The 19,326-nt window shown below is 49.5% G+C and overlaps 1 protein-coding gene across 2 annotated transcripts in view; it reads right to left on the reverse strand.

Annotated features, from left to right (window-relative positions):
• Sufu (SUFU negative regulator of hedgehog signaling) overlaps window positions 1–19,326 on the reverse strand; it is a 97,345-nt gene that overhangs the window by 18,112 nt on the left and 59,907 nt on the right. The window contains exons 5-8 of one of the 2 annotated variants that reach the window (XM_050146419.1): window positions 18,751–18,836; window positions 18,443–18,515; window positions 15,563–15,716; window positions 13,762–13,873 (exon numbers count right to left, since the gene is read on the reverse strand). In XM_050146419.1, coding sequence (XP_050002376.1) covers window positions 13,762–13,873; window positions 15,563–15,716; window positions 18,443–18,515; window positions 18,751–18,836 — 425 coding nt within the window. Of the gene's footprint in view, window positions 1–13,761; window positions 13,874–15,562; window positions 15,720–18,442; window positions 18,516–18,750; window positions 18,837–19,326 lie in introns of both variants that reach the window. The other variant, XM_050146410.1, reaches the window with a different exon arrangement.

The following is a 19,326-nucleotide window of genomic DNA, read 5'->3' on the forward strand; positions in this document are numbered from 1 at the left end:
GACAGCAGGCTATCTACCCTTATGCTGCCATGCTGTCCAGTGGCATTGAGGCCTGGCCTGCTGGGTGGGACCTTCTAGAGGATCCTGGTCTCAGGGGGCCAGGCAAAAATGCTGATGAATAGCCATGGGAGGTGGGGTGGGGGCTGGTAGAGATGAATCACACAGCACACAGGGCTAGAGTCTCAAACTGGAGGGAAAAATAAATTGTTGAAAGTCAGCTAAAGTCACCTTGGTAACTGCTACAACACACTCACCCAGAACGGGGACATCAAACCCAACTGCAAACAGCTTTCAAGAAGCAGCAAAGAACTTAATCATCTGAAGAATTATGTGACAAGTGCCCACACTTACACCTCCCACCAACCTTCAATCATTTGAGAAAACATACTTTAATCTTTTAAGAAAAAAAGAATCTCAAAATGCTAGATCTGCATTCCTGGAGCCTGGGTATTTCCGGCATACTGCCTCGGTTGGAAAGGCGGCTGCTTCACACGCGCAGGAGCCCAGCTTTTTGCTGATTTGTTTTTTTCTGGACATCGATGCAGAAGCATGAATTATTTGTGTGGGCTGGGTGAGGTATTAAATCTGCAGCCAACACAGGTTTGCAATGTTTTGCATGGTTGTCAGCTTAATCTTAGTCATAAAAAAATAAGTAGTGTGCTCGGCAGCATGGCCTAATTCTTCAGCTGGGCTTTCTCCCTGAGTTTTCCATAGAGGATAAGGCAGAGTTTTGGGGGTGGGGGCTGGGAGAGAGAGGGGTTTCTGGGGAGACATGACCCACAGCCACTGGGAGGCCTAGGGTACATGGACCCAGGAGCATGCTCAATGAGGCAGAGTAGCAAGTATCACAGGTGACCTTGGCAAATGACAATCTTTCTCTTTCCTTTTTTGAGACAAGGTCTTGCCATGTAGCCCAGGCTGGTCTTTAATTTTATCACATTTATCTAGTGTGTGTGTGCATATAGAAATCAGAGGACAACTCGCAGGGGTTGGTTCTTCTATTCCAGAAGCCCAGGGATCAAACTCAGGCCCATCAGACTTTGTGGCATTTGTCTTTATCTGTTGGGGTATTTCAGCACATCACTCTTGAACCCCCAGACTGATCTTGAACACATATTGCTCTCATCTTGACTCAACCTATGTAGTGGGATTCCAGGTGTGTAGCAGGGTCGCGCTCATATTTAAGTGAGATGAGTCTAAGGTAGTATCTAACAGTACATGGGTACTGCAGGTGCTTCTCAGCTCCTCCTGCAAGAATGGCAATGGCTAACAGAAATTTGTTTGCCCTTAACGTGGGCCCAGAGTCCAGTTGCCCCTGGCCAGATCTGAAAAGGTCTTGATTTTTTTCCCCGTCCCAAATAATGGCAACTTTCTTTCCTTCCTTCCTTCCTTCCTTCCTTCCTTCCTTCCTTCCTTCCTTCCTTCCTTCCTTCCTTCCTTCCTTCCTTTTCTTTTTTTCGAGACAGGGTTTCTCTGTAGCTTTGGAGCCTGTCCTGGAACTAGCTCTTGTAGACCAGGCTGGCCTCGAACTCCCAGAGATCCACCTGCCTCTGCCTCCCAAGTGCTGGGATTAAAGGCGTGTGCCACCACCGCCAGGCCTGCAAAGGTCTTGAAAGGGGATGTCTGAGACTGGCCTGAAAGGGAGACAAGGAGCAAATGTTTCAGGTCCTGGTCAACCATTGGTGCTCTGGGAACGCTGGGTTAAAGGCAAAGAAAATCAAGGCTTTTGCTCCACTCCGGGAGATGGTGGCCAGGTCATCTTGCAATCCGCCTTTGCAATTCTCAAACCACCAGCTTTTGTGCAGCCCAGTAGTTTAATCCATCTTTCCCTGGCAGCCTTTCGCACCCCGGAGGCTGTTCTTGAATTCTATCAACAGCCTCTTTTTCTTGGATACGTGGCCCTAACTTTCAACTACGTTCTTGACAAGGTTCTGAAATCCTCCATCCGTTCAAACCACCCTCTCTGGAATTTACTGGAGCTCGTCAAAGCTAGAGTGTCATGTCCGGAAGTGAAGTGGCATGTGTGGGAATAAATACAGTATGTGGTCTAACCAGTGCAGATCTGAGGCTCTGTGATCACTCCTGTCTGGGACGGTTTATTTCTATTAAAACTGTCATCAAATTGTCTTTCCTTGTAACCTCATCACACTACCGACTCATACAGCACTCCCTCTGTCAACGGGATCTTACTCAGGTTTTCTCTCTCCAGTGTGTGCGGTGGGTTATTTGAAGCTAAGGGCAGAACTCTACATTATCTGGCAAGAGTTTCAGGCAGTTGGGATGATTCTGAAGTTGACTCTGGCATCCACCATCTTGGCATTCCTTCCTGACGTCACATCCCTGACATAACCGATTGATTTGCCATCGACATTCTTAATCCAGTGGTTGAGAGAAAAGTCCTGGGCTGGGCAGAGAGATGGGCAACATTGCTTTTTGAGTATATTCACCCAACCGATTAAAAATAAATCCACCTTTCCCATTACCCTCCTGTATGCTCTCTGGACACTTCCGTCTTGCCTGTAATGATGTCAGAGCATATTCAAGATGTCTGGCTGAATGCTGCCCAGGCAAGGTCACGACACGTCTTCTGTCTTACCAGACAGGTAAGCACCGGGCCTGACTGCGTCTCTTGGGGTTGTTTCCCCAGGAGCACTCAAAGCTCCTTGCTGAATAATTGAGTTCAGACTTTTCCTGAGAGTGATAATGAGCTTACTGGTCCAGAAAGCACAAGATGCTCTTAGCAACCTGGACTTCCAACGCTTCGGTCTGCTGGCACCCATTTCCTCCACTCCCCAGATGAACACAACTCTCATCTGCCACTTCTGCTGTTGAATTCTTCTGGGGGCACAGGGCGTGCAGCCTGAGGGAAGTGAAAGCAGGACTTCTGCCCCGTGTGGCTCTGCCTGGGTTGACAACCATTTGTTGAGGTAGAAACAGACACAGCTCCAGTACATTTTGCTCAGTGTTACTCTGTCTAAGCAACAAGGCCTAGGTTTTTTTTTTTCTTGTTCCAAACAAATAAAAGTCCTTTATGCCAGTTATAACTTATCATTCAAGACCCAGTCCTTGAATTTCAGCTTTGGGTTTTTTTTTTTTTTTTTTTTTTTCTTTTTCTGAGACAAGGTTTTTCTGTTTAACAGCTCTGGCTGTCTTGGGACTGCTGGGATTAGAGGTGTGTACCACCATGCTTAGCCAGCTTTGCTTTTATTTTGGCTTTTCTTTCTCTCTTCCTCCCTCCCTTCTTTTTTGAGACAGAGTTTCTCTGTTTAGCCCTGGCTAAACTCTGTATATCAGGTTAACCTCAGACACAGAGATCCACCTGTCTCTGCCCCCAGAGTGCTGGTATTAAAGACATGTATCACTATATCCAGAAAATTTCAGCTCTTCTTGACCTTCCCTACTATAACATTTGTGCTGGTATAACACACCTCTTTTTCTAGGTATTATTCAAATTATTTTAAAAAATGGCTGGGAGGTGGTGGCACATGATTTTAATCCCAGCACTCAGGAGGCAGAGGCAGGTGGATCTCTGTGAGTTCAAGACCAGCCTGGTCTACAGAGTCAGTTCCAGGACAGTCAAGGCTACACAGAGAAACCCTGTCTCGAAAAACCAAAAATAAAATAAAATTAAAAAAAAAATAAAATGTGAATTATGTGTTTAATTCTCAAATACCTACTCTGGTGTCTAGAGGTGTTATGCATCCTTTTCAGGGATATAGTCACAATTATACTGGTGTATCTCTAATTTTTAAAAATTGCTATCACTGTATGGTGTGTGGATGCCATGGCGCAGGTAGAAGTCAGAGGACGCCTCTGTGGCAGTTCTCTCTCCCACCTTTACATGGGTTCTGTTACACAGCCAGTGTTTTTACTCACTGAGCCATCTCACTGAGCCAGACACCTTTTTACTGAGTGTAGACAATGGTGCTTCTCCCGGGCTAAGCTCTTCATATACATCACTTCCTTTCATTTTCATAACAACCCTATAAATAAGACTCATTTCCCTCACCTTAAAGATGAAGAAATGGCCACCCAAAGATCTTAGATAACAAGCACAAGTCATTCAACATACACTTAAAAGCTGGAGCAACATCTTAGCAAAAGCGTCGCCGGATTTAAAACTCTCCCACCTCACTGGGCAGTGGTGGCACACGCCTTTAATCCCTGCACTGGGGACGGCAGGTGGATCTCTGTGAGTTCAAGGCCAGCCTGGTCTACAGAGAGTGTTCCTGGGCAGCCAGAACACAATGGAAACCCTGTCTTGAAAAACAAAAACAAAAATGAACAAACAAAAAACCCTCCCAACTCAGGGATGAGAACATGGCCCAGTAAAGTGCAATGCTGGCCACACAAATACGGAGACTCTGAGTTCAGACGCCCAGGCAGTCAAGGGAAACCTGGGCATATGTGGGTAGAGAGGTGCCTCAGTGGTTAGGAACACTGAATATTGCTTCTGCAGAAAGACCCAGGTTTAGACTTCTGGCACCCTGTGGTAGCTCAAAACAGCCTGTTAAAACTCCAGTTCCAGGGGATTGGATGCTCTCCTGAATTCATGTGGTACATACACTCATGCAGGCTCACATACATGCTGGCAAAAGCAGCACGTGTCTGTAACTCTAGCACTGGGCAGGACAGTAGAAGCAAGTGGATTCCTGGAGTTTGCTGGCCAGTCTAGCCAATCTGTAAGCTCAGGGTTCAGTGAAAAACTCTGCCTCAAACAGGGTTTGAGAGACAGAGGAAAGACACTCAGTGTCTATCTCTAGCCTCCACACATGCGTTCTCTCTCTCTCTCTCTCTCTCTCTCTCTCTCTCTCTCTCTCTCTCTCGTGCTCTTTCTCTCTCACACACAACTTCCCACACCTCCCCTGACTTTATTAAACAAAGTCCAATTATGTAGGCCAGGTTGGCCTGGACTATCTATGCAAGCTAGGTTAGTCTCAAATTTGCAATCCCCCAGTCCCTGCCTCTAAGACACTGGGATTATAGATTTATGCCGCCACACCAGGCTTCCCTGAACTTTTTGTTGTTGTTGTTGTTTTGTTTTCAAGACAGGGTTTCTCCTTAGCTTTTTGGTTCCTGTCCTGGAACTAGCTCTTGAAGACCAGGCTTGCCTCGAATTCCTAGAGATCCACCTGCCTCTGCTTCCCTGAGCTCTTAAAAGAGCCGCCTCCCTGGAATACAAGATAGTGCTTCTCAAGAATTTTAAGAGGTGGGCTGGAGAGATGGCTCAGCGGTTAAGAGCACTGACTGTTCTACCAGAGGTCCTGAGTTCAATTCCCAGCAACCACATGGTGGATCACAACCATCTCTAATAAGATCTGTTGCCAACTTCTGGCCTGCAGGGACATGTGCAGACAGAACATTGTATACATAATAAATAAATAAATCTTTAAAAAAAAAGAATTTTAAGAGGTGCTTCTAGAAAAATAGATACCGCAAAGCTAGATTTAATATGCTGCCTTTCAAATCAGCGATTCACAGAAGCTGGCATTTTGGACTGAGGACTAGAGGAAAAATGAGCTGGTTTCATTTTTTGTAAACCAGCATTTTCCAACCTCAGTCAAGAACTCCCTTTTCACTGAATACCGAAATCCCCTGAGGCCGAGGGGATGCCCTCCAGGGACAAGAGGCCAGGTGCCACTCTGGCGGGGCTCGGGGTTTCCCCTCCTGAGCTCTGCCCTGCTCAGGTACTTCCTTTCAAGACCATGCCAGTCCCGCCTCTGACACTTCTCAATGTGTAAAAGTAGATCCACCCTGAGTCCCTCACTTCGCAACAGACGCTCTTAAGGGACTCTCAGAGGGTTTGCTGGTGTTTGCCTCCAACTCATCCAGATGCCAGGGATACCAAAGTTCCTGTGGGCTTGCCTTTGAGGATACTGTTTTTTGTTGTTGCTTTTTTTCTTTTTTTCTGTCTCTGCCTCCCAAGAGCTGGGATTAAAGGTGTGCACCACCACGCCCAGCAAGTATAATGTGTTTTACCTGGAATGTGTCAGCCATCTTTGCAAGGGCAGGGCAAACTGAAACAGCTCACAGAACAGTGTTTCTGTTTCTTTTCTTTTGGTTTAGTTTTGTTTCAGTCTTTTGAGATGGGAATCTCACCACGGAAGTACCGAAGTACCTACCGGACGGACGGCCTTGAACTCACAATCACCTTGTTTGACCTCTCCCAGCTTCCTGCTGCAGCTGCCTACACACCATTTCCTCTTCTAAAGAGCCAACCGCACCTCACTACCGGTCCAGGGTACTCCAGGTTTCCCTCAGAGACAGCACTCATCTGTTAGATGCTGCTTCTGTGTCCTCCCAGTCTCAGTGGATGTGCTGCCAGAGTCAACATGGCGGATTCTTCCTTGACTCTGTAACCTACATTGGTCTTAAACTACACCAGAGGTTTCTCTGTGTAGCTTTGGAGTCTATCTTAGAACTCTCTCTGCAGACCAGGCTGGCCTTGGAATCAGGGATCTTCCTGCCTCTGCCTTCTAGTTGCTTATCTTCTGTTCTTACTACACACCTGTCACCTGAAATCATGCTTCAGTTTGGTCCTGATGCCCCTTGCCTGCCCTTGTTGGAGCCCTTGCTGCTTAGGTTAGGCTTGCTTTTGTCAACTTGACACAAGCCGGAGTCATCTGGGAAGAGGCTGGAATCTCATCTGAGGAAATGCCCCCCATCAGACTGGCCTGTAAGCAAACCTGTGGGACATTTTCTTAAGTAATGATGGATGTGGATGCGGGAGGGTCCAGTCCACTGTGCACTGTCTCTCCTACTCAGGAGGTCCCCGGGTTGAATAAGAAAGAAGGCTGAGCGAGCCAATGAGCAGCATTCTTGCATGACCTCTGCTTCAGCTCTTCTTCCCAGGTTCCTGCCTTGAGCTCTGTCCAGACTTCCCTCAGTGAGGGACTGTGACATGGAAGTGCACGTTGAAATAAACCCTTTCCATGCCAAGTCACTGCTTTTGGTCATGGTCTTAACCACAGCAATACAAAGTGAAGTCTCACCTGTCGTCCTCACTCACAGCTAGCAGATCTCACTTGATTGTTTAGTATGTTTACCTCAGCCAAATGGTTTCCACTTGCCTGTGCCTTCAAGGGTTTCCGGGGAAAGTAAAATACCAGTTTCCCTCTGCATTCACATGTAGATTTTCAGATTATCAGTTATTATACTTTCCTCACTGTTTGTGTTTTACTCTTTAAATTCTTTTTTTCTTTTAAAGACTAGTCAAGTATAGTAGTGAGAACAGGGTAATCAATTCCTAACAATTGTCATTAATGGCTGACTGTGAACAATCAGCTGAAAGAACTCACCTGCGGACCAGCCTAAATTATTTTTTCTTATTGTTTTCCTTAGTTTCTCTGTATAGCCCCAGCTTTCCTGGAGCTCTCTGTAGACCAGGCTGACCTTGAACTCACAGATTCTTTTTCTTTTAAAATTTTACAATTCTTTAAAATACTTATGTTACATCGATTGTTGTTATTTATTTAATTCTACTGCAGGGATGTCTGTGAACTATGGTAGCAGAGACCAGAAGACAGCATCAGGTCCCCTAGAATTAGAGTAACAGAGGGTTGCAAGCCACCACATGGGCTGGGAAATAAACCTAGGTTCTCTGCAAGAGCAACACATGCTCTTAACCACTGAGCCATTTCCCTCTACATTTATTTAAGTGTATGTGTTATATATGTATATGCACGTACAAACCACAGCATGTGAGGTTAGAGGACAACTTGTTGGAGCCACTTCTCTTTTACCACGGGAATCCCAGGGGCCCAGCTCTGGACACCAGGCTTGGTGGAAAGCTATTCTACCTGCTGAACCATATTGCTGTTGTTGTTGTTGTTATTATTTGTTTTTTTGAGACAAGGTTTTTCTCTGTAGGCCTGGCTGTCCTGGAACTTGCTCTAAAGACCAGGCTGGCCTCTGCCTCCTGAGTGCTAAGATTAAAAGTGTGTGCTGCCACGACAGGACAATTATTTATTGTGTTTGTGAGATAGGGTCTCTCTGTGTAGCCCTGTGTACTGGAACTATCATGCCCTGGCTTGACTCTATCTTATAAAACCTGGGCAAGAGTACTCTAACATGTAAGGTAGGGACAATAGCCCACACAGATGACAGATAATAACTACCTGCTCAGCCTCAAGAATTAGCTGTCCAGCCCAGGGCTCTGCCTGTGCTGGGAACACCAAGGGCTGGTATATGGAATGGTTTATACTTAATCTCTGCCCAAAGACCAAGGAGTGATCATATGTTGGCAATTCAGAAATGAACCTAATTCTTTCAGTCCAAATAACACATCTATATTTACACTTCTCACTGTATAAGGTGGCTTTCACATATCCCAGAACACCCCGTCCTTCCAGTGTCAAGATAAGACAGGATTTCCAGTCCTGGGTGGTTTATGGTACGTTCCCTAGTCACCCTACCTGTGCTGCAGACTGGCAGAACCGACTTTCTCTCCATCTGGAAAGGTCTTAGCCTCTCCACCCTCACCCAAGGAGCACTGCAATTTTCTATCTGTGGCAATGTGGGAGAAGAATCAAGCAGCCGAAATTCCTGTTAGCCACAGTCCTCGTCCTGTGACAGTCATGACGGCTGCACTGGCCACATGACTTGAGACCTTTTCCTTGGGGACACCTGGAAGCAGGACATCAGGCTTGGCAACAAATCAAAAGTGAAGTACAATTGGCTGGCAGAGCTCAGCCCCACCTCTGGCTTCTGCTTTTCGCCTGGGAGACTATTCCTATTGCTTTCTGACTGCTGACGGAGCTCTGAATTCTCCAGAGAAAGAACTACTTGTCAGCCTCCCTTCGGGGCAGGACCGGGAAAGGGTGTGAGGTGGAGGGAAGCACAGGGCTGTGGGTCACTGTCATGTTGACAAACTCTCTGCTAGGATGAGATCAGCAATACAAGACTACACAGTATTGCTGGTAAGCACCAACAAGCAAACAGTAAGGATAATGTTTTAAATAGGCCATCCCACATAGGGAGCATGAAGGGGAAAAGGCAGTGCAGAGGCAGGCAGGACAAGACTAACAGTGGCACTGAGGTCTGGAAGATTCTCTAACCATCCATCCACAGCTGTGGGTGCCAGCGACTCCATCCTAGCCTGGCCCCACTGGTTGGGGGGTAAGGCTAGGACCCCTGTGGCTTTCCTTTTCCTGAGACTGAGTCACTTCCTTTCTTCAGCTCTCACCTTTGAACCTTCCTTTTCCCTTCCCTGCAGAAGTGACTCACTGCTGGTGTTGGGTGACACTGAAGATCAAGGATGGATGATAAAAATACCCTGGATTGTGCAACCTGAGGGAGAGGATGTAGCACTTGCACCTAGATTCAAAGCCCCAGCCAGGAACCTTGAACAATGGCCACAGCTTGGTCTCTTTGGGGAAGCAGAGTAAAAGACAGCAGTCAGAACATAAGCTGACCTGTGTTCTCTGAGAAACACTGTACAGATATTTAGCAGGACAACCTGGTTCACATGAGGGACCCAAAAGGAAGACCCTGGTTCAGGAAGCAGCAAGTGGAGAGGCCCTGATGTTTCCTATTGTCAGCCCCGAGAGCAGGGTTCTTTCTTTCTGGACTTGTTCTCCAGTGCAAAGGACTGTCCTCTGCCAGTATGGGAACTGTGAGTGAAGCCACCGTGACAGAGTGGCTCCAGGCTGTCTACTGCCCTAACACACAACCCTGACAGCAGGGTCATCTAAATCTGTCCTGTGTGCAAAGTGGCACCACAGCAACCAGCTGCCTGCCGAGGAGGAAACTCACCTTCCTTCACCCAAATCCACTGGCGGACGGATGAAAACCAGAACGCTAATTACACTCCACGGGCCCCATGGGCTGAGCAAAACCAAGCAGCTTTTTCTAAAGAACTAGTCCCTGGCCAGGGCACACACTGCTCAAGATGGGAGTGAGTGAGAGGCAGGAAAATCACCCCGTCCGAAGGCCAAACAAACGGGAGCAGAGACTTCAGAGCAGAACTGAGTAGGCATTGTGGCTCCTACTGTAATCCCACTACACGGGAGGCCTGGGCTAGAGACAGACCCCATCTTAGGCAGAAATAGAAAGAGAGAGAGCGCGCGCGCGCGCGCGCGCGAGAGAGAGAGAGAGAGAGAGAGAGAGAGGAGTACATGTCTCTGTGTGTGTGTGTTGGGGCATCTTACAGATGCACTCGTGCTATGACAGCATCATTCTCCAGGAAGTGAAGCAGGAAGCATCCACATAAACTTCCAGAGCTATTCTAGATGAATAGAGACCTAGCTGAGCAGGGAGGCTAAGTTTGCCTTTGAGAGCTCCCTTGACTACCTTCTCTCTCTAGCACACACGATGCCTGCCCGTCTTTGGGAAGATGTGAGACCCAGAGAGTTCCTCTGGAACTCCCCTCCTTAGTAAGTGAGTCACTGGCTAAGTGAGGCAGAGGGCACTGGCAGAAGTTTATAGAAACAGACCTTTCCTGCGCACACCTGACCACACATGCCCACCTGTTGCCAGCACAACGGAGAGACTGGGGAGCTAATGCCAGAGTCTGGCTGACCCGGGACCTCAGATAGAGAGAACGTCCAGTGACTCCCACCCTGGATCCCAACGAATGTTGTGGCAGGCACAGCTCTAGGCCAGGCTGTCCTCATGTGGCACAAAGGGCTGCTTCCCAAACTCACCCAAGCAGGCAGTGGGAAGGGAGGCGGCGCCAGCAAGCCGAAGGAGGCTTTTCTCAACTGATCATCTTGGGAAAAGGCAGATACAAATTTCATGGCTGGAATGCAAGGGTTGTGAAACTGCTGAAGACGTCCCAAAGAGGGCCCAGGATGCTCCTTCCAGGAAGGCAGTGGGAGGAGGGCTGGCAACAGCGGGTTGGAGAACAGGTTACCAGAGGGGTTGCCTTCTGGGAAGCAGGAACTAGGGCCTCCAAAAAAAAAAGAAATCCCCTGGTCCTGAGGTGGGATATGAGCCAGAGATAGGCTAATGCTTGCTTCTAAAGAAGAAAATGAAGCCTGTTTCAGAACGAGCCAGCTATGACACAGTTCATTATTTCAAGAATCATGGGGCTAATGAGAGGTCCTCCTTACAGCCTAACAAACCCAGTCATCTAACGTGGACCTAGCTTGTCCTCAGTGTCATGTGAGAGCCTGTCCCTAGTCATGCTGCAACCAGTTAGTTACATGAGTTCCCCAAGTGAGGTCATTATTATCTCAGAGACATGGCCTGCAGGTCCTCAGAGGGTCCCTGAGCACAGGACAAGGAAGGTCACACCTGTTGAGATTGCCCTTAACTACTTACCAGCTCCCTACATCTCAAGTGTTTCTTCTGGAAAAGGAAAAAATATAAGACTATTTACTTCACACAGTGGCTGCAAGGATGAATTGAATTAATATTGGTATGAACTGTTGGCTGCTATGGATGTATGAAATTAGCAAGTGCCCAATTCCCCAAGTAGGCCAGAACCCAGTTGCTGATGCCGAGGCCTGATCAGCTGTTCTAAGTGAACCCATCTCTGTAACCTCTTCAATCACATCCAGAGCCACAAAGACCCATGCCTCAGAGCTGCCCAGCCCAAAGTCCTGACTAAGGGGAAACTGGACAGGCAGACAAAATAGGGCCCATGCTGTGATGGCAGCCTCCCAGAGGACGACAAACACCGGTGCCAGCACATTTGGGACCGGGTTTCTCTGTCACCATCTTTATGGTGAGTTTTAAAGGAGGTCAGGTCCCAGAGTGGGCAGCACAGATATTATAATGGTGCTTGCTAATCTCAACCGAGCTGGCCACTGTCAAGCCTGAGACAGCAGAGAGCTAGGCTCCGGGAGAGCTGAGGGCACCGGGAGAACGGTCTTAGCGGACCATTGCTCAACTGCCTGTTAGCAAATTGGTAACAAGGACCAAGAACCTCAGGAGAGGGTCTGACCCCCACCCTCCCCAGATGTCAGACTTCACTTTGGGTTCCTGATTGGGCACTTGAGCCGCAGGGAGGGCAGAAGACTCCAGAGGGCTCGCACCTCTGATCTATTCTCACCCATCTCTGTATATCAGCCAATGGAGGGCAAAGAGTAGGGGCAAAGGGGACGGCTTTCTGCCAATACCCAGTTGTGTCTACAGGAACTGAGAGCCCGGTCTGTGCCCTTTGCAGTGTCTAGGGGCACAATAGCCAGACATATAAATAAGAAACAGAACGAGATACCAGGCGTGTCTCAGGTCAAAGAGAGAGGGGCATCTCTGCAAGAGCTCTCTGTCAGAGCTCTGGCGTCCTTTGGGAGGCGGGAGGAGCAGCCTCCCTACATTTCCAGCAAACTACTCGAGGTACAAGTCCACTTCTGACCTGCCACCAGTGCCAGAGATGCCCAGGGCAAGGAGCCATACTTGGGGCTTAGGGAGTACAGTCCTGGGTCAGGGTCCAGACTGCAGGTGGAAAGCTTCCAGATGCCCCATGACACAGCTTGGCCATCTGCTACTGCCACGACAAAACACGAGTGACCTAAGAAAGTCATTGGCTTGCAGCTAAGGGCTGCAGAGTGGCAATGGAAGCCTCTCCATGCTGTCAGAGAGCTCGATTCTTCCAGCTCTAGAAGGCAGGTACACCAGGTGAGCCGCACTGGGTGGATTGGCGCTCAGAGTAACGCTCTTGACACCATAGTCTGCTCTCAGGATGCAGCCCCGGTGTTAAGCAGCCAAACTCCCCACCTCAGTTCCTACAGCAGCTTCCTATGCTAGCTGCAGTTCTGGGGGCACCCAATCCTCTCTCTCCAAGACACGCTGCTTCCTCCAGATGATGGCATCTTTCCCGTAGTGTGCGGTATCACTCATCTTTCTGGGGATCATGAATCAACAAATCAACAACTGGAGCCTGACTCCAAAGCTGTGGTCACTTCCAACAAACCGTGTGTGCAGTCAGTCGGCATCTGCCATCAACAGTCCATTGTTTCATTCGTGTTCCCCGCAAAGGAAGGCCTGCACATCCTAGCTGGCCCCCAGGACTTGAGGTTGCCACATAACAAGCTTATAGTAAAGGCTTCTTAGAAGGTGGGCAGATCATACTAGCGGTGTAGGATTAGCCCATCTCCATTTTCACCTGAGGCCCAACAATCTCCTGGGCAGGCCAGGTTCCTGCTCTGAGCTGCCAGCACCAAGGCATCCAGGTCAGATGAAAGGGGTTCCTAGCTCTAGCCTTGCTCTGCACTCGCCTCCTAACAGAGGAAGAGGTGGGAAGGAAGCAGATCTGACCTCTGGGATCGGCTGGTTTCTCCCAAGGACTACAGGACCCCGAGACAGGCGGCAGAGGCCTGCTAAGGATTTTCCTTCCCTTCCCTGGGCCCCAGGAAAGGCAGGCAGGAAGAGGGGCCTAGGTAGCAGGCATGCAGTGCAGGGCTGGCCAGACAAGGAGGTCCCTGGGGTTGCAGCTATCAGCCAGAGCCCAGGCTCCAGGAAGGAAGGAAGGGCAACTCTGACCGTGGCTGAGATAAAGGGACTGGCTTAGCACAATGGGCTCCCACAAGGCTGAGAGGCCCCCAGTCAGATTTTGCCCTGACCTGGACTCTCGTCTGTTCACACAGCCCATATAAATATTTACTGCTGTTTACATTCATGCTCTGCAGGGTCCCCTTTGAGAACCTCTCCTTCAACCACAGGTCTGTGTGCCCCTGGACCAGAGCTATCCTTAACCCCAGAGGTCCTGGGTCCCTTCACCCAGAACTATGTGCACTGATCTCTCTCATGCAATCCTTGGTTATAGCCCCTCAGGGAAAATACTATCCTCTTGTCCTAGCCCTGGAACATGACACTTACGGGGGGCGGTCGTGGGTGAGGCCATTATGTCGCTGAGGGTTGATTGGTGGAAGGACAGGTTTGCTGTTGATCTCGAGTCCTCTCCTCAGGGTCTCCCGGATCTGTTCTGTATCTGCAACGATATCCCGATATCCTGAAGTTGCCTGATGGTCCTCTGGGCTCCCAGCAGCCCTTCCTCTCAGCCTGCTCTAGAGCCTAGGACAGCAGTGTGTTGGCTAAAGGCCGGCATGGTGGCACACACCAGTAATCCTAGCTCTAGGTGGCTGAGATACGAGTTTGACAAGTTTGAGACTAGCCTGGGCTACCATGATGAGATCCTGCCTCCAAACAGAGAAAGAAGAAAAGGTGGGTGGGTAGTACTAGCAGGGAAGGGATGACCACCAGCTCTGCTGTGACCTGCTGTTGATTACCAAAACCCCCATAAAAACCAACAGTGCTGGGCATGGCGGTGCTAGTCTATAATCCCAGCACTGGGACATTTGAGGCAGGAAATTAGAAGCCAGCCTATGCCACAGAGAGAAAGAGAGGTTGTCTGAAAAATAAATAAACAATAAGTAAAATAACCGTGATGATTGCAACTGTGGACATGATCACCAACCTCTCATTAAGTTAGCCTTTGGTCAAAGACAGCTGAGTATGAACCCCTCCTGCAGGAGAGTAAAGAGGGGTTTAAGTTGTCCTTTCAGAAATCTTTTTTATTCATTTTTTTTCTTTTTTATTTCATGTGCATTAGTGTTTTGCCATGGGTGTTGGGTCCTCTGGAACTGGACAGCTGTGAGCTGCCATGTGGATGCTGGAAACTGAATCCAGGTCCTCTGGAAGAGCAGCCAGCACTCCCAAGCACTGAGCCATCTCTCCAGCTTACACACGGCATGGAGTGTGGAGGTACAGTTCCACAGAAAAATCCGTGCTTAGCTTCTACCCCCAGCACTGAAAGGAAAGAAAGAAAAAGAAAGCCAGGTGTGATGGCTTCTGGAAACCCAACACCTCGGAGATTGGGAGCTGGAGGATCAGGAACTCAAGGTCATCCGTGGCTACACAGTAAGTTAAGAGGCCAGCCTGCACTAAATGAGACTCTAGCGCAAAAGCAAACAAAGTCACAAAGCCAGGTATTTTACTCAGGGTTGAAGGCATCTTATTCTTCAATAAGCATAAGAGGACAGAACCAACAAAGGAAGGAGACAAAAAGCCGCCCACATACATGGGCGTAAATGGTTGCTTTCCTTTGGCACTGGCTAGGGACGGCCTTAGCAAAAAAGAAAAAAAACAAAACCACAAGTGCTTCTGTAGCCAAGACCAGCAAGGGAGCGTCCAACAGGACAGCCACATCCTCCTTGCCCGAGACCTTCCCTGGAGACAGTGGGAGCAGGGCGCCCTGCCACAGCCTCCTGAAGTATGGTGTAGGGCAGTGTGGGGGCTCACGCTCAGGCCACTCTCGTCAAAAGCCCAGGCAGACCCAAGGAGAGAGATCCACAGGCTCGACGGGGCTGTTTGGCCAGAACTGGGACCTGTGTCAGTTCTGTGGGTGGTGGACATTTGCTGCCTTGTCTCTAGGTGGGCTGTGGACTTTTCCTGTTAACTGTCCCATGGCTCCCACTCACACGCATGACCTCAGCGTGTCCACGCAGCTCCCACTGGTGTGTTTGAAATGCACACAGGAAACAGCTACGAGCAGGCTGATAATGCTCACACAGTTCATCCACAGTGGGAAAACGCATTTGTCAGAATAAGTCAGAGTGGACTGTCTACTCATCCCAGGCAGTCTGAAAGGCAAGTGGAGAAGGCAGGGGAAGGCCCCAACCTTTGCCAGAGAGCCTCCGGGGTTGTGTGCCGATGCAGATGCTCCGGCTATCCTCATCGTCCTCAGGAGGTCGGCTTAGGTCATCCCAGGCACACTTGGCACTAACACCGCTCAGGTTAGAACCATCTGTCTCGATGCCTTTGTCAACTCTCTCCTGCTTGAAAAGAACCAAAGAGTCAGAGTTCCTTCAGAGAACTGGTAGCCCAAGGTCACCACCACACCCGGTCACTGGTCACTATTCTTCCAGTATTAGCCTTGGAGGTGTTGAGCATGGACAGCTGCTGCAAGCTCAGGGTCTTTGACTTTGTTCTGATTGCATGCACAGTGGCTTCTGAGCCCCTGGACTCTTCTGGGGAGCAGATCAGGGGAGCCAGGAGGAATGAACATGCCATGGATGCTTCCTTCCCATCAACCCCAGCACCACGGCCTTTGTGCCTGAGAGCCCTCAAAGCTGATGCAGCAGAGACAAAATCTATTTTTCTCAGGGAAGGCATAGCCTTCTCCTCTTCCTGATCTTCCAAAAATGGTCATTGCCCATCCCACCTTCAGGAGTTAGGGTGTGAGTCAGGCCAGACCTGGGAACCCATACCTGCAGTTCCCCATGATAACAGCTAGAGGGGGCTATCACTCCAGAGCAGAAGTGCTCTCTGTCCATAGGTGCCAGCTAACTTTGGCAAAGGGCTCTGGACGGGGTACTTTTCCATTTCCTAGGTTGAAATGGAGGGTCTTGAGGGCAGTAACTGCTGCACGCTTCCCCCAGAGGCCCTGCCTTTGTGTAGACATTGGCACTGTTCAGACTACACTTTCTCCAAATGGCCTCAAGGAAGAGTTGTACTAAAAACATCCCTGGGTTTTCTGGTAAAACATAGTTCTGTGGTGCTGGGCTTTGGATCGAAGGTCATCTGGAAGACTCTAGCAGCCTTGTTCATAAACAACTAAACAGCCATGTAGGCCAAGTAAACCTCCTGTGAGTTGGCACCTCAGAAGCTTATACTCTAATGAGCCAGCCGGTCCCTCTTCAGGGCTCCCAGACAAGGGCATTGTTCTTAAGCCTTGGTCACAGGTGGCCTCCTACCATCAGCCACCCTTTCTTCTTTCTTCCTGTGCTGTCATCGGCCTGGGTGAGGCTGGCAGCAGGCAAGCCACAGCTCTAGGTGTTCTAGGCATGAGCACAGGTGAATGGGGTGGGCAAGCAGGATCTGCTGGGGGAGAACCTGGGTTTTCCTGTCAATGGCTATCCTGAGAACCCTCCATGAGGCAGAGCTAAGGACAGCTGGTTCATGGCCCCACTAGTCCAGATTGCTTATTTTTAATGTAAAAAGGAAGAGTTAAGAATCATGGCTGCTGTGATAATGCCAGCAACTCAAGAGGCTACTGCGGGGCAGAGTGAATTCGAGTCCAGTCTAGGCAACTTAGTAAGAACCCACCTTAAAAGTAAAAAGTTGGCTAGGCTGGGGATGGAGCAGAGGTCTTGTTTCATATGCATGAGACCCTAGATTTAGCACCCAGTGTCAGAAAAAAAAAAAAAAAGGCAGTAGAAGGACAGGCCTGTTTAGGCACACAGCTGGTTAGTAGGAGTAAACTAAGATCAAAGGAACATGAACCAGCTTTCAAAGCAACTAATGGCAAAGAGGCCCCAGAAAGCTCACTTGGTACATAGAGCCATTGGGAAAGCAAGGTACATTTTCTCCCACCGGCTTCTGGCTTGATGGTAATGACCATAGGGTGGGATGGGTCCTGCTGGCTGGGGTCTCAAGAGGGCCTCAGGCAGTACTTGGCACTCATGACAGGGGCCAAACAAGACCCCACCATGCCCCACACTGAATCTCGGTGTGGCTGCAGAACCAGGGCTTTAGGGATGGAGCCTTCATAGCTTCTGGCTCCTGCATAAACAGATGCTACACAGAAGGTGAATTCAAAGTAGAGGTAACAAAAGATCCTGGCAGCAGTGTGAGCACTTAGAGTTAAAGGTACGCAGAGTGGAGTCTCCTTTACGAATGGAGAGGGTGTATGCTCAAGAACTCACAGGTCAGCAGCTACTCACTTACAGGTCTGCAGGCTTCATGTCCTTTAGCCTCTCCCCTACTGTATGACTTACAATGCCCAGTCATTGCTGTGGCCTGCCAGAGCCTTACAGAAGCGTGACCTGCCTCTGGTGGCACGGTGAGCAGAAGGAGTCAAACAACAACAAGGCAGACGTGTGGCCTGCTGCTTCTGCCCCTGCACAAGCATGCAAGAAATGCAGCAGTGCTCTGTAGTGTCCAGGCAGCCACGGTGGGGTCTAGAGACTCCTTCACAATGGCTGGATGACTAGATCAACCTAGCCTGTGCTGCTGTCTGACATAGGGAGGGTGGCTCCCCGAAAATGTGTGCTAAGAAGAGGGAGCAGGGAAAGGAGCGTAGGGCAAGGAAGCAAAATTCCTTACGACTGCCTTCCTTTGTTGGTAGTGGGCTAATTTTATTTTATTTTATTTATTTATTTTTGTTTTTGTTTTTGGAGACAGGGTTTCTCTGTGGTTTTGGAGCCTGTCCTGGAACTAGCTCTTGTAGACCAGGCTGGTCTCGAACTCACAGAGATCCGCCTGCCTCTGCCTCCCGAGTGCTGGGATTAAAGGTGTGCGCCACCCCCGCCCGGCTGGGCTAATTTTAAGTTGACATATAATTTACATACAATAAAATCCATTCTCTTTAAATGCACACATGCATGTGTCAGGCTCGCCTTTCTGGGCTGAAATCTGGTTTCTTATATGGGCTGCAGAACTCAGGGGACACGTTCCAGACCATGCCATATTCCTACTGGCTCACACACACATTTTCTCAGGGTGAAAGCCAGTGTTATCTGGAAGAGTGCTAGCAAGGTTTTCCTCACTCAAGACATACTTGCAGGTGCGGATCGATCTCAAATATGGTTTCTCCCCTCCGCATGTCAGTTATCAGCCAGGGACCGCCAGCACTGTGAACAAGGAGAGACGGTGGGAACTGAGGATCTGGAGTGAGCATCAGTCAACAGGCTTTCTTGTTTGCAGTCCCAGGCCCAGAACACACAGGGCACTGTTAGTAGCCAGGGACCATAGGGAAATGAGTGCCCCAAACAGCAAAGCAAAGGACCCGACAGGAGCGACAGAGGGAGGACGCCCACCCCCAAGACCCAGGGGTCAAGGCCCCCCCTTCGAGGGACGTGTACTCACACGGGCACCGTTCTCAGCAGTTCCAGGATGCCTTGCCCATTCCACTGCTGGGCCGAATGTAGCTCCTCAGTGCAGACGCCGACAATCTGCGGCCCAGGACGAGATGCCATGTGTTTTATGGCCATTCCTCCCAGATGTCCAGCTACCCAGGCCCTCTCAGGGACATCTCAAGGAGGGGCAATACATGTACAGTTTGTGTTTCTAAGCTGGTGTTCCCCAAATGTGATGGCTCCCTCAGGAGGTGCTACCTAGCTGGAAGGTCCCTGAGTCCAGAGAAAGCCACCAAGGCCTGAGCAGGTATCTAGTAGCACAGAACCAAGCTTTTGGCTACAGAAGAAACTAAGGGCAGCTTGAATCATATCAGGGTAGGTCCTCCCTCAGGCCAGGTATTTAGAGGTAGGGTGAGGTCAGGCAGCTGTTCCCACAGTAGCTGCAGGTCTGTGGGAATCTCTAGGACACAAGTGAAACTTCCCCTCATTAGAACTGCAAGCAAGCATGGGCAGCAGCGGATGAGATTCACAGCCACTGAGGAAACAGGAGGTAAGCCTGGAGCTGGCTTCCTGCTGGGCTGTCCCT

This window comes from Alexandromys fortis, unplaced genomic scaffold, assembly GCF_014885135.2.
Source record: "Alexandromys fortis isolate MF-2015 unplaced genomic scaffold, M_Fortis_MF-2015_v1.1 scaffold_16, whole genome shotgun sequence".
Lineage (NCBI taxonomy): Eukaryota > Metazoa > Chordata > Mammalia > Rodentia > Cricetidae > Alexandromys > Alexandromys fortis.